Consider the following 13312-nt stretch of genomic DNA (forward strand, 5'->3'; position numbering starts at 1 on the left):
CAACATTTATGGCATCCACATAAACCTGAATTTCTCTTCATTTGGTGAATCTGAATTGGAAACATTTGAAAAGAATTCAAGCCTGAAGGATTCATCTGATTGTCAAATGTGAATTAATATTAGGACATTAATATTTGTGTCACATAGTTCTTAGGGTGACGTTTCTTCAATCAGTCTATATCTTTTATCTTTTGATGTCGTGTAGTTCTTCTATATATCTCTTTCGTGTTAATCCTTCTACTTTCTTCTTCCCATTCCTAGGAGAATGCTGCCGTCGATTTCAATACCCCGTTTCTGTGACCGCACAGTGATGCGACCTCAGAACTCAGAACCCAAAAGTTAGTCGAGCTTTCTGGAGTGATAAAGCGGAAGATAAATGCAAGGCTTGACTAAGCAGAAACGAATGCACTGATAACAGCATCAATTTACCATCCATCACAATAGGTCGAACCAAGATGCCAGATGGGTGTCATGGTCCACAACAATTGAAGGATGGCATTGCGCAAATCCGCGTCCACCATGCAGTCGAAAAATTTATTGAAGCTATCCGTGAGGATTATGTTTATCTGCTAGCTTCCTCGTACCACAATAGCAGTCTTTGTAGTTTCCTCAAAACGCCAGCTCGCGGTAGTTACAACACCTGTCACTTTGTGCATTTACATAGAAGAATTTCAATGAAGATGTTGAGAAGTGGGTGGTAGCGTTCCGTGCTTGGCACATGGGAGCGGTGCTAAGCCCGAGAGCCAGATTGCTGCAATGCAGTAATGACATTCTGTCTTTGATCTTCAGGAGTGGTACTGATAAATCCTGTGTCACAGGCTTGTCCGTGATAAAACTACGATTGCGCTTCCCCAGATCTATGCGTACAGACTCGGGTGAAGCCACAAGCCTCTTTTATCGTTTATTATTCTCGAACAAATTAAGGGGCGCTAGCTTTCATACGGCCAGCCGAGAGATCTCTCGGACGAGCAGCAAGAAGACTTATATACTTCACTTCCGATATTCACATCCAGCTAAGGACGCTTGAATTTCCTTAAATTGGATTTTTGACTCGCGCTTTAGACTGCTTTGAAGTGAGCAAGAAAATAACTAAAATCGAAATCAATACGCAGGAGCCAGACTGTTTGCAGCCTTCCGAAATACAAAACTTATTCTATGATAGGAATCTTCTCACTTCGGCTATGATTGCATGGCGATGCTTCTTCAATTGCATACAAAGCGTTTGCAGAAGGTCGAAGCAGTGTACTCAATGGAGATCAGAGCGAGGATGCTCTATAAAATCTCCATATTTTCCGCAAGTATGCCAAGAGCTGAGTGGATTACCGCCTTGATCAAGTTCCATTTGTCTTGATTCCTGGTGATTTTGAGCCTTCAAACTTATGAAAATCAATTACTAGCAGGAAAAAGGACGAATGCAAAAGAAAATAGTAGTTTTCTTGTGGCCGATACTTTGGAAAATTGAACGAACATGAATTGCAGGTGGTGTGCGAACCGATGTCAACTGAAAGTGTTGCCGTAAGGTTGACCTGACTGGGCGAATAAATGATTTCATAAAGAACCCAGTTCTCAAGGCCTTGATTGCAAGAAAATTTTACGAAGGAGCTGTCTTTAAGGCAAAATTGAATTAGCGTGACAACAAAACTGTTGGGGTAGCACGTCGTGAGAGTGATAATCACGTTTCAGCATCTGCGATCACCAAAGCATTCCTTGTTTATCAGCTCCGGAAAAATAATATCTCGCCCTTTCCACAACTAGCTTTGGAATTTTTGGTAGTTTTCTGTGGGTCAATATACGTTTTCGTCAAGCCTATCTTGCGGTCGCCAACATCATGTTGTATCTTTTTCCTCCTCTAAATCTTTTGCCTCCTCCAAATCTTGTAACGCTTCCAGCTCCGTCTCAACTTTGGCATGCGACTCCTCCAAGCGAGCAATGTTGATTACATGGCTATCAACTTCATCCTAATAACTCAGTGTGGATGGGGCTATGCCTCGAGCAGCCAGCACTGCTTTTGCTGCTAATGACGCAAGTGTTTGAGCTTCTTCATCCATCGTGTCTACGATTCTCTGCATGGCCTCCTGCTTCTCTTGAATGTTGATCCTCAACTTCTCTTTTCGATTCATCAGCGTCTGAATTCCTGCAATGCGAGCGTCAGTTATTTTGTTTGACTTTTTTTTTACAGGACTTTTTGGTCTCCAAACGATGTGTGGTCACAAATTTCAACTTAATTGGAATACGTAAAGGATTTCATACTCAAGGAGGAATGCTGTTCCAATGGATTATTTATAAGGATATACTGTTTAAAAGTACAAACTATATGGCAAACTAATCCAATCATAAGACTCTTGCCATTGCGAGATACCATGACAACAAACCAAAACAACCTGTAAATCACATCAAGCACACCAAGCTATCGAGCTGCCCTACCTTCCGGCTTGCTTGCTTTCTTGCTAAAAGAACAGTGTTCTTAAGCCTGTGACTTATACAATACATCATCTCCAATTGTTTTGTTCTGCAGCTATCAGTTAACCTGCTTTACATCTGTTTGTAGGCGTCCGGTGCATGGAAACCGTAGGAATTAGAGTAATACGATGTTGAGGCAATTCACAATGAGTACGATTTATAGAGGCTAGTGTAAAGCTGTGTAGTTGATTGCCTTAAAGAAAGAGGCTGTATTGCGCATATGTTCGAAAGAATATTGTTGGGGCGATGACTATATGAAGGTCGTCGCTTAGGCTAGTTGCATAATGCAACTTGCATGTGCTGTAAAGGCATGTGGCAATCAACAACATCAATCATGTTCTTTGACTACCAGCATACTTTGTAAATATACTAAGAAATGAGAAATCTACTTTTACACCCATTGCACTCAGATGTTCTGCATAGCCCCACATCCCATACGTACCACTAGCACAAATCTCGAAGGCCCATCAATACCCCCTTGAACCCCACTACTCCAACCCTACACCTTCTTCTAACTAAAACTATCCCAACCTACCTCACTGAATATCCTACTTTGTCCTTTTTCAGTCTTACGATGCTAGTATTTTATTTTCAGAGGTGGGTGAGTATGAGCGGATACTAGAGATGGATCGGAGGATTAATGGCTATTGGGGTGAATCTGATTCAAAAAATTTGCCTTGTGGTAGAAGGGGACTTGGGTAATGCAAGAGAACAGGGGAAAATAAAATAAAGACTCTAATGAGTAGCTGATGACGTTGCTAACTTAATGTATGTTTATCCCTACTAATTTAATATTGAAATAATTCTGTAACTGCTCAGAATTGTTATATATTTTAAATAATTATATCATCATAGTCTGATCATTTAAAAACTTCACTTCATTTTCTCCTCGCAAATTAGATGTTTTTCGCTTCGGTTGTTAGTAATGTCTCATCAAAGATTTTTCATTACTCCAAACAACCTCCTTAAAAGCTCACTTTATATGTGGACAACCAATTACATCATCTAGCCTAGACTCACCTTCTCCTTTCCTAACGTAACTTTTTGTTTCGACCCGTTCAGTACTTTGATTGAATTTTATTTGGAAATCTGTAAATCCGATTGTGCCTGTTATAAGAAATATGCGCATTTGAATTGCCTATGTTTTATTGATGGAGAAGAGTAAGTGAAATAAGTAGGGAAACCTCACTTTGCCGCCTTTAATTCCCAACCATCAATCTATTCATGAAAATGAGTACCAATAATTTCATAGCCCTACCCTTCCGAAATGGTTAATTTTTTGCTATTATTTCTGATGGTGAATGTTGAAATGCTTTCTTCAGAATGGAGGATTGCTCGAAGTCCTTGACCTAGCTCGCTAACGAAAATCGGCACTTTGAGGAATCGTGACTCCTCAGTATTTCAAACTCTTCCCGGAGATTGGAAATATTCACTTAGAATCGTATCATGATAATTAGATAGGGAATGCTGAGTCTAAGCGTGCTATCCTCGTTCGACTTTTCAATATCTTAGTCCCTCTTGAACAACCAGAATTCATATTCTGTTCCTCATAGAATGCTGTATCCTCATTTTCTTGGAACTATAAGAAGTATCATCCCACATACAAATCCCTTCTTTTTCCTCGTGGATGTGAATGACTCACTTTCTCACCGTATTGTGATTATTGATATCTTTTTTTTAGGAAGAGGCTAGTTTTGTTTATGGCTTTTTTTTTCACATTTAAACAATACTATTCAAGGCCGTATCTTTGTGCATATCGGCGCATATATTTCGAAGCGAGATGGTTAATTATTCTTAGACACAAAAATATCTTAAGTCAGATCGACTCCAATTTGATTGGTATACAGGCACGATCCATTACCAATAAAAAATCAGCAATACAGGTCATCTCACTGTTCATAAAGGCTCTCCAACCAACTCTCGAGCCTAGGGTACCTCCTACAACAACAAAATCAAATAGTGCATCGTATTCTCAGCTTGCATCGAACATCAGCTTTCACACAGACATAATGTATCCACTATTTGCAGTAGAAACCTCATCTTACCAATCACATAAAAATAATTCTTCAACTGGACCTTCGATGAATAAACTCCCTGAAAAGAAAGATTACCCACGAAAGCGCCTTTCTAGACTGGAAACCAAGATGGATCAACTTGGAAAATTTGGTCCGGACTTGAATGCTCTCGAAGGAAGAACACAAAAACTTTTGATAGATCAGACGAATCTTAATTTCAATCTCTTGGGACGCCTTCAGATTCCACAGATATCTTCTCCACAAGGATGTCCTTCGGTACGGGGTCCTCTCCAGCACCCATATACGCATTTTCGGCAAGCGTCTAACTCTAGTCAATTTTCTGCTAATCAGGATGTTGGGATTGGAGCAGTGGATGTTGAAATGGGTGACGCGCCGGATATCAACGTTGTAGAGTCGGCTATTGTCGCGGAGAAAAATGAGGATCGAAATGTAGATGCAGCTCCAGCCTTCACCCGCTCACCAATCACTGTCTTTAACATTCCAAATCTGGTACTACCTCCCTCAAAGTCATCTCGTTGCTCAAATTCAAATATAAAATTTAATAGTGTCCAACATCCGGCCCTTAAAACCAGCACAACCAATATCCGTGATCAAATCGAGCTCGAAATATCCCACTTGATAGTAAAAAAGCACAACGAGCTACGACTCATAGAATCCGAACTAGCCAAAGCACAAATAATGCTCGAACAACTTCGACGAGTGCATTTGAAGCCATTCAATCTTGTTCAGAATGAGATGGGGGAGGTGTATGCGGTGAGGTTTGTGGTGAGGTCATATGGTGGGGAGGGAAAGAGGCAAAAGACGATTGAGAAGAGACAAATGAGGGATGAGAAGGCTGCTGAGGAATTGGAGATGGAGGAAAGAAGGAAAGGTGGGAGTGGTGTGGGATTGAGGAATAGGTATGTTAGGAGGTGAGGGGCGGAGCGCTAGGATAAAGGAACATAGAGATGAAGTTGGTAGGCTGCATTATTTCCGATATGAAGACGACTTTTCAGCGAGCGTGATATCGTGGAATATGAGAGAACAAAATAAATAATTGCCGATGCAAAAGATGTAATTTGAATGTCCAACTCTGTCAAACAATTGTCTCGATGAGTATCATTATCATCAGAGAGTCAGAGTCGTGAAGCTTAATAATATGATATGAAAGCGTGCAATCTCCAATGATGCATTCTATTAAAAAGAATAACATGGAAATATTGGCATCTTACTCATTGTAGGTGATCAAAAAGTTCTGAGCTGTGATTTCCATCAGGCCGCCTTTCATTGGATTTATCTACCCGCGATGCAGCATTGAAAACTTGAGGTGGTGAGTGAGAATATGCTGGGCTGAAATGAAAGTAGATCGAGTAGTTGCTTTTCCCCTTGCAAATAGAGAACTTGTCTCGGTGTTTTTTTTGGTTTAGAATCAGATGTTCAAGATGAGGCTCCGCCATAAAACTTTGATGGCAGTAAAACACACGTGGCGGCGGCAAAGAATAAAAGAGCGTGATGAGAGATACCGCTATTCTTACCGCATTCCTTTAGCCCTTCTTGTGCAAACGTCTTTCACTGCTAGTAAGAGTTCTGGACTCTACTCACTGCACAGTGTAACACTTTTCACCTAAAACCTTAATTTATTCAATTTTTCAAATCCTTGTTAAATCTGTATATAAAATGACAAATTGAATTTTTTTTTAAAAAAAGTCAAAGATAGTTATTTGAAATCTATAAAAACTTAATTGATTTATTTTTAATAATTTTTATTAAAGAATTATATAAAATTAAATGTGACGGAAATCCCTGCTTTCCTCCCACCTTTATTATATAATAAACCTCAGGTACATTAACCATGTCCACACATGATACGATTACTCGAGATTAGTATGCGATTTAGGTGACCTGAGGATCAGATCCGGACAAGTACTAGGTATCAATGGTTATCGGTAAAGTAATATCATTGGAGGAATAAATATGACTTCTTTTTGCCTAGCCATTGCGGCTAGGCCATTCATTTGTGTATATATAGAGTAGCTATCCCCATCTACAGGTGCTCTTCACCTGTAGATTCTAAGTTAAATACAATTGCTGGTCTATAAACACCCTTTTGGTCACATTAAAGATAAAAATTTAAAAAATTTAAAAATTCTTATTTATTTTGTATAGAAAACGCGTTACACGATAGAAATTTTAAAATTTTACAATTTTAAATGATTATAATTTTTAAACAAAAATGATTAAAAATAAATTATATTATTTTTCATAATCTTATTTATATTCATTATTATTAAAAGATTGGGTGGAAGAGGCCTCTATATTGACTATATTACTACGTGTGTAGGCATATTAAGATCTCCTCTTGGTATCCTCGGAGGGGACCAATATGCCTGCTTATGGTTCGTCTAATCTAGCCTGTTTAGGTAACCGTATTACTAATCACGACACGTGATTAATACCGGTAACTTCTATTCCTTTTAACAATTATAATATATTCAAAGTTCAATTGATTTTATTGAATATTGAAGAAGTTATTCAATGTTTAATTTTATATGAGAAAATAAGATTTTTGCAAGGATTTTGTTACAAAACGTTACGGTGTGTGGTAAGTAAAGTCCAGAACTCTTACTAATAGTGATCTGCGCAATGTTAAAGCGCATTTTATCCGAATCCTCAAATCCACATTAAGGGAACTTGATACCTCATTTTATTTTATCTACACTCCAGCTATAGAATATTTTCCTATCACTGGCCCCATTAACCTTAAATCTTTATCTATATTTTATTTTTGTGTTCATAAACGGTAGAGCGTGTCAATATGTGAACGGGAAGATAGAGACACCCTAAATAATATGGTATGCGATGAATGTCTTTGAGGTGCTGAAGTAGATGATGGGACTCGAATTAGACATTGATTTTCAATTAACAGGAGAAGGGACAAGAAAAGAAACAAGGGTTGTTAACACTTTTCAACTATCTTGGTAAGATTATGATACCTTCAGAAATTGTCTTTGACTGTTGTCACTGGAGGGATAAAAATTTCCCCTAACATACTAGGGTAGTGCTAAAGCATTAGCCTTGGGCAGAGAACGAGATATCAAAGTTATCAAATAAAGCTATCTTCCATCACAATGTAGCAGCAGCATGCCATATTAATGTTAATGTTATCATTAATGTTCACATTAGCGTTTGATTACCACTAAACATGCCTTTCTGCCTGAGTCGAGATTTTAGTCGCCCATTCCCGAGACCGCCCAACCCCTAAAAGAAAGACCCCAATCAATTATTCATAGAAGACAGTATAGACATTGAAAGGTCTAATACTGGACGGTAACAATGCCTCAGGTTCAATAACCTCTAGAGATAGATCTAAGGAATTAGAAATCTCCGCATTCATTACACCGTCATCCAAATCGCAAAGCCAATGTACCATCAACCTAGTTCTTCCATCTGGTCTTGCCGGTAAAAGAGATATCTGGCCAGTATTTGGTGGGATTGTGACATCCGCCGTGACTGTCGCATATAAGATGTATTTGAAACTCGGGTGATCTCGAATGAAAGCCACTAGGGAGCGCAGAGTTAAGAGTCGAGTGGTTCCATAGTATTCTAGAGGAGGACCTGGTTTAGAGTGTCCAATTGCATTCAAATGATTCACGAAGTCCCCTCGATCAGCGAAGTTGCAAAAATGTTGAAATAGCATCCGGCCGGAAGGGTATTGCAACAGGCGACTGCGTCCGGGACTGCTTTCGTTGTAGAAAACTCTAGTTCTAGTATTTCCCGTGGGCGTCGCTTCCAAAGTTGCAATCACATCTGTATGAAGATCATTGAGCTGGTGTCTTTGCCAGAGTTCGTGTGGAAGTCTAATAGGAATAGCAGGGAGCTGGTGGTGATTTTGGTTGAAGCTCACACCATTAGAAATGGATGCTGAATGTTGAGCCATGATTGTGACTTATGTCCGTTCCTTAACTTTCCCTGATTGTACTGAGCTTGTACCAAACTACAGGTTCTGGAACCAGCCAATTGTTCGATTAGCTCGGATGCGAAAGTAGATAAAATATCTGGATATCATACTTCTAATCAGGGAAAAGCTGGAGTATATATACTCCAAATTCCCCTTTTCCAGCAAAAGTCAAAGCCGCAGACCTAATCTTTCTCACTGAAAAAGATAATTATTACATCTTTCATTTATATGCTGCAAAATCCTTTCTTAAAAACCATGTAGATCTGCACCACAAACAAGAAAATCTCCAGTAGCTTTGAAAACTTGTCATCACCACGATTATCTCCATACTCTACCCTAAAATTCTTTACCATGAGAGGATGAAGAGAAGTTATAAAGAGGCGAAAAAAGTTGAAGAGAGTAACCCAATTCATTTCTGGAACAAGATGACAATGTAGCTGATAATCATTGAAATTCTTCTTTGTTTCGACGTGTGAAGGGAAATGGGTTCCAGACAGGGGCATCGTGTAGTTATAATAAAGGGTATTTGATATGAAACCATCAATAGCACCTTACACAATCCTTTTATGGGCACCCATCTCTACCAGAAATGGCGTTTCAATTTCTCACTCCAATTTAACAAACGCTAAGTAACGATCCTAGTCCGATCAGAAAGGCAATCGATTGTCCTGTCCTAGCTAAAGTCGTCACTTCGAGGATCTCATTTCAAGTAATGCTTAATTGAATAGTGATAATCATATTTGTAGCAAAAGATGAGGCATACCATTGAAGAAAAAACGACGCGAATACTGAGACAATGGATATAGGGGTTACCATTTGTGGTACAGCTTCGAGACATAAACGGAGTACTGTTGGGACGGAGAGTATTGTCCGAGACGAAAGTGTGATTTGACTGATTAAAAAAGAATAATTTTTAGGAATGAAATGAGAATGGGTCCGGCTCATTCGGGATTGAATGTAAGTTTTAGTGAAGAATGTAGAGAAACTGGATTTCAGAAGACTTGGATATTTGTGAGGTCATGTCCATGGTGATAAGAGGCTCTGCGCAGACTGTGGGTCATAAAAGTTTGACCTCACAAGCCTGGGACTAAAAATAAATTTGATGCAGACCACGCTGCTGACTCCGACATAAGTATTGGCAGACAGACAATGCACTACCATTGATGCACTCCTATTCCATCTCAAAAACGATCGTTTCTTTAGGATGGTAAAAACTTGAACGTGCTTTAAGTGTATAGCCGAATCGTTGCGACTAACAGTATCCGAAATGTTGATTGCAGGTCCCAGATATAGAGGGTAACATTTTGGCGGAACCAACGCCAATTAAAAGTCCCAGTCGTATCTGGTATTGATTCTTTGATCACTAAAACAATTACTAATAGGCAAATAAGCTTGACAAGCAAATTCAAACCAAAATATAGACCCAGATATAGTCAACGTGGGGAGATTTGCATAAAACCATAAATAATTAGTATCTTGGCCGAGGAAAGCGTATACGAGGATATGCATAACCGCGGGCTCTTATTTTTAGCAGCATCAATCGAGAAAACTTGCGAATTTTGACAAATAGGAGATGAGAAGGAAAAAAGCGAGTAAAGGAGGTAAGCTTAAACGGCGGGGCTCCCATGAGCGGCCACCAGCGCTTCGATAGACCTCAGAAATTATTGGCGACCGAACGAGAAATGTAAAGAACTTATATCCAGGACGACATTAAACCGATTGAAGTTTTGTGTGGGTGAAAATGACGCTCCCTTACTTGTTGAGAGAAACCGGTCCAGTTTAATCTGAGCTTCCAGATCGTGCGACCATCACTTCTCAGTTGAGAAACAGAGAAACAGCCGCGAATCAGTATGGAGGACAAAACCGATACACCCAGTAGATGAAAGACAAGAAAACATAGGAAAAGATCAATGAGAGAGATTACTATGAGGGAGGGAGGAAAAGAGGTGGGTATCGACGAATTCATCTCTAGGCCACTATGTGGGCTCTGAACCTGGAAATCTCGTTCAGGATTTTGCTGAGGAAGGTAGACCATAGGGCGGAATTATTCGTGAGAATACATCGTCGCTGACGGGTTCACTTTCTGGAGGATGGTATTCTGACGGCAAATTTCAATCCGCCAAACTTGCTTGGTGCATCATGGTTGTCATTATGGCTCTCTAATGTTCAAAATATGATGAAGGTTGATGGTACGGATGCGGTTACGCGGGTGATTGATATTACATAAGCATAACCTGGGGTAGGTAAATAAGGTTAACAGGGCTCCTTTGTTCACTAAGGTATGACGTATATGATGCATTTCACGTGTCTGAGTTTTAAATACATGAACTTCATCTATTTCCCCTCAAAATGAAAACAATGTTATATTTTCAATGATTTAACGGATTTCACTCTTCTACAGTAACACGACAATACTAAGACTCTCGCAGAGTACTTTTTACTTGAAGGAATAACCATGGCAAATATATACAACAGCCAACTTGTAGGGCACCCCGTCCACCTTCTTCAATATCGATACTAATAATTTATAGGATGCATTTACATTGTATCACCAACATCACGATACTCCTTCATCTCCTACCACCTCAACAGCTCTTCCAGCACTCGGTCATGCCATAAGTGGTGCAACTGGAACTGCCATCTCGAATCTCTGCATCTATCCTCTCGATCTCATAATAACGCGTCTCCAAGTTCAAAGAACCCTCGCAAACAGCTCTTCTTCAACTACCTCTAAAACACAAAAATACACATCAGTCGCAGATACCTTTGATAAGATTTACCATGAAGAAGGAGGGATTGCTGCATTTTACAGTGGAGTTCTACAAGATACATCGAAATCTATCGCGGATTCTTTCCTCTTTTTCCTATTCTATGGATACATTCGATCAAAACGATTACAATCTCATAATTCATCTTCCAAAGCTGCTCTTCCAGCGCTAGAAGAATTAGGTGTTGGTGCGTTAGCTGGTGGATTGTCAAAGTTCTTCACTACTCCTTTATCCAATATCGTCGTACGAAAGCAAACACATTCAATGACTTCCTCCGCCGGCTCAAAGGCTCCCACCATATCTTCCATAGTATCAGATATACGAGAGAAGAAGGGCATCACTGGTTTCTGGTCTGGTTATAGCGCCTCTTTAATCCTTACTCTTAATCCGAGCCTTACATTCTTCTTATATGAGTTCCTGAAACGGGCTCTGGTGCCGAGAAATAAACGCGATGATCCAGGGGCGCGGATAACATTCTTATTAGCAGCCCTTAGTAAGGCTGTTGCAAGTAGCGTTACATACCCCGTGAGTCTAGCTAAAGCTCGAGCACAAGTCGATGGATCTTCTTCCTCAAGCCCAGTCGACAAGGAGAGTGTCGAGAAGTTTACAGAGGATGTAAAAGATGCAACAAGGAATAAATCCAGGGAATCTGCCAAAGAAGCAGAAAAACACCTGGTAGATGTTTCCAAAAAGGCGAAGAGAAGAACCATAATACATTCAATACTCAAGATTTACAAGGAAGAAGGAATAGGAGGACTGTACGAGGGTATTGGAGGAGAGATTATCAAAGGATTCCTCGGCCATGGATTAACAATGATTGTCAAGGACCGTGTTCATGAACTAATCATCTCGCTTTATTTCACGGTCTTACGTCTCCTGAACCGTAGCCCTTCATCAAAAGAAATAATAAGCGAAGCAAAAGAAAAAGTAATCGAAAACAGCGAAAACCTAGCTTCGAAAGCCAGAGAAAAGGGCGAAAGTGCTCTTAATAGCCTCAAAACAACAGGTGAAAGCACTATCCAATCTGCTCGCGAAACCACCTCAAATATTACATCCACCGCTCAAGATTCCGCTACAAATATCTCCCAATCAGCAAAAGACGTTTCTGGAAAAGTAATCAACGGAGTCAAAAGCGCAGGAGAAAAAACAAATGCTAATTTACCAACAACAAAGGAAACAACGGATAAAGCAACAGTAATAGGAAATAATCTAACGGAAAAAACAAAAAATACAAATGAATACGTGAATAAGGAAGCGGGCCATCTATTAGGAAATGCGGGTGAACAGTTAGGAGAGAGGATTGAGGGGTTAGGAGGGGAGGTAAAGAGGGTAGGTAAACAGGGAAAACAAGGGAAGGAGTGAATTCGAATTTCTAATTGTGATTTTAAGGGCGTTAGTGACTTGTATTTTATAGCGATATTTGGGATTGGAATTTGGGAATACATATGTGGGTACATACTGGGCGGGTGGGAAGCTTGAAAAGGATTGGCAAAAGGGTTTTGAGGGTTTGGGATGGTGATACAATTATGGTTTGCTACGATAGTATCCTATACACGATGGAATTCTAGCACATGTTTTATTAGGTAACATAAGATTCCAGTACTTTGCTATAGCAGTATATATATTTCACGCACGTATTTAAATTAATCATAACTTGGAAATGAGAGAAAGGAGTACTTATAAAATAATAGCTCATGGGTAGAGGTATCTTACTCGACGAACGCTGTACGGAATCGGATCCCATGAATCATAATCTCAATTTCTCTAGTTCTAGTTCTAATTCTGATATCTGTATAGATATTGCGATCTATCTATCCATCTACACGTAATAAACATCATACAACCACAGAAATCTTTTTGATGGCGAATAAATAGAACACGCGCGGACAGAAAAAAGTTTGTTGAGGTGGGAAATATTTATATGTGTACATGTAATCTTATTCAGCTCAGTTAGCTAGATATATAGTTAGCATTATAAAGCTAGCATGATAATATTGCAAGTATCCGCCTCTCTAAGAAGCTATATTGCAAAGCTCATCTCATCTTATCTCATCTCATATCGTACAATGCGAATTTATCCCCCCTAGCACCTATGCCCTATTCGATCGGTG

General features: G+C 39.6%; 5 protein-coding genes across 5 annotated transcripts; 3 read left to right on the forward strand and 2 right to left on the reverse strand.

Moving 5' to 3' along the window:
- Positions 1 to 455: 455 nt before the first annotated feature.
- Positions 456 to 1351, forward strand: SS1G_13708 (predicted protein; the record flags this gene model as incomplete). The annotated part of the gene is made up of 2 exons (XM_001585419.1): positions 456 to 650; positions 1163 to 1351. The coding sequence occupies 2 exons, from the start codon at positions 456 to 458 to the stop codon at positions 1349 to 1351; spliced, it is 384 nt and encodes a 127-aa protein (XP_001585469.1).
- Positions 1352 to 1826: 475 nt separating this feature from the next.
- Positions 1827 to 2120, reverse strand: SS1G_13709 (predicted protein; the record flags this gene model as incomplete). Its single annotated transcript, XM_001585420.1, has 2 exons — positions 1827 to 1958; positions 2004 to 2120. The coding sequence occupies 2 exons, from the start codon at positions 2118 to 2120 to the stop codon at positions 1827 to 1829; spliced, it is 249 nt and encodes an 82-aa protein (XP_001585470.1).
- A 2621-nt stretch (positions 2121 to 4741) lies between these two features.
- On the forward strand, positions 4742 to 5411 carry SS1G_13710 (predicted protein; the record flags this gene model as incomplete). Its single annotated transcript, XM_001585421.1, has 2 exons — positions 4742 to 4751; positions 4846 to 5411. The coding sequence occupies 2 exons, from the start codon at positions 4742 to 4744 to the stop codon at positions 5409 to 5411; spliced, it is 576 nt and encodes a 191-aa protein (XP_001585471.1).
- Positions 5412 to 7755: 2344 nt separating this feature from the next.
- Positions 7756 to 8412, reverse strand: SS1G_13711 (predicted protein; the record flags this gene model as incomplete). Its single annotated transcript, XM_001585422.1, has 2 exons — positions 7756 to 8301; positions 8380 to 8412. The coding sequence occupies 2 exons, from the start codon at positions 8410 to 8412 to the stop codon at positions 7756 to 7758; spliced, it is 579 nt and encodes a 192-aa protein (XP_001585472.1).
- Positions 8413 to 10358: 1946 nt separating this feature from the next.
- SS1G_13712 (hypothetical protein) lies at positions 10359 to 12720 on the forward strand (the record flags this gene model as incomplete). The annotated part of the gene is made up of 3 exons (XM_001585423.1): positions 10359 to 10379; positions 10965 to 12530; positions 12616 to 12720. 3 exons carry the CDS (start codon positions 10359 to 10361, stop codon positions 12718 to 12720), a joined length of 1692 nt encoding a protein of 563 aa, XP_001585473.1.
- Positions 12721 to 13312: the final 592 nt, after the last annotated feature.

Source organism: Sclerotinia sclerotiorum, genomic scaffold (genome assembly GCF_000146945.2).
Source record: "Sclerotinia sclerotiorum 1980 UF-70 scaffold_26 genomic scaffold, whole genome shotgun sequence".
Taxonomy (NCBI): domain Eukaryota; kingdom Fungi; phylum Ascomycota; class Leotiomycetes; order Helotiales; family Sclerotiniaceae; genus Sclerotinia; species Sclerotinia sclerotiorum.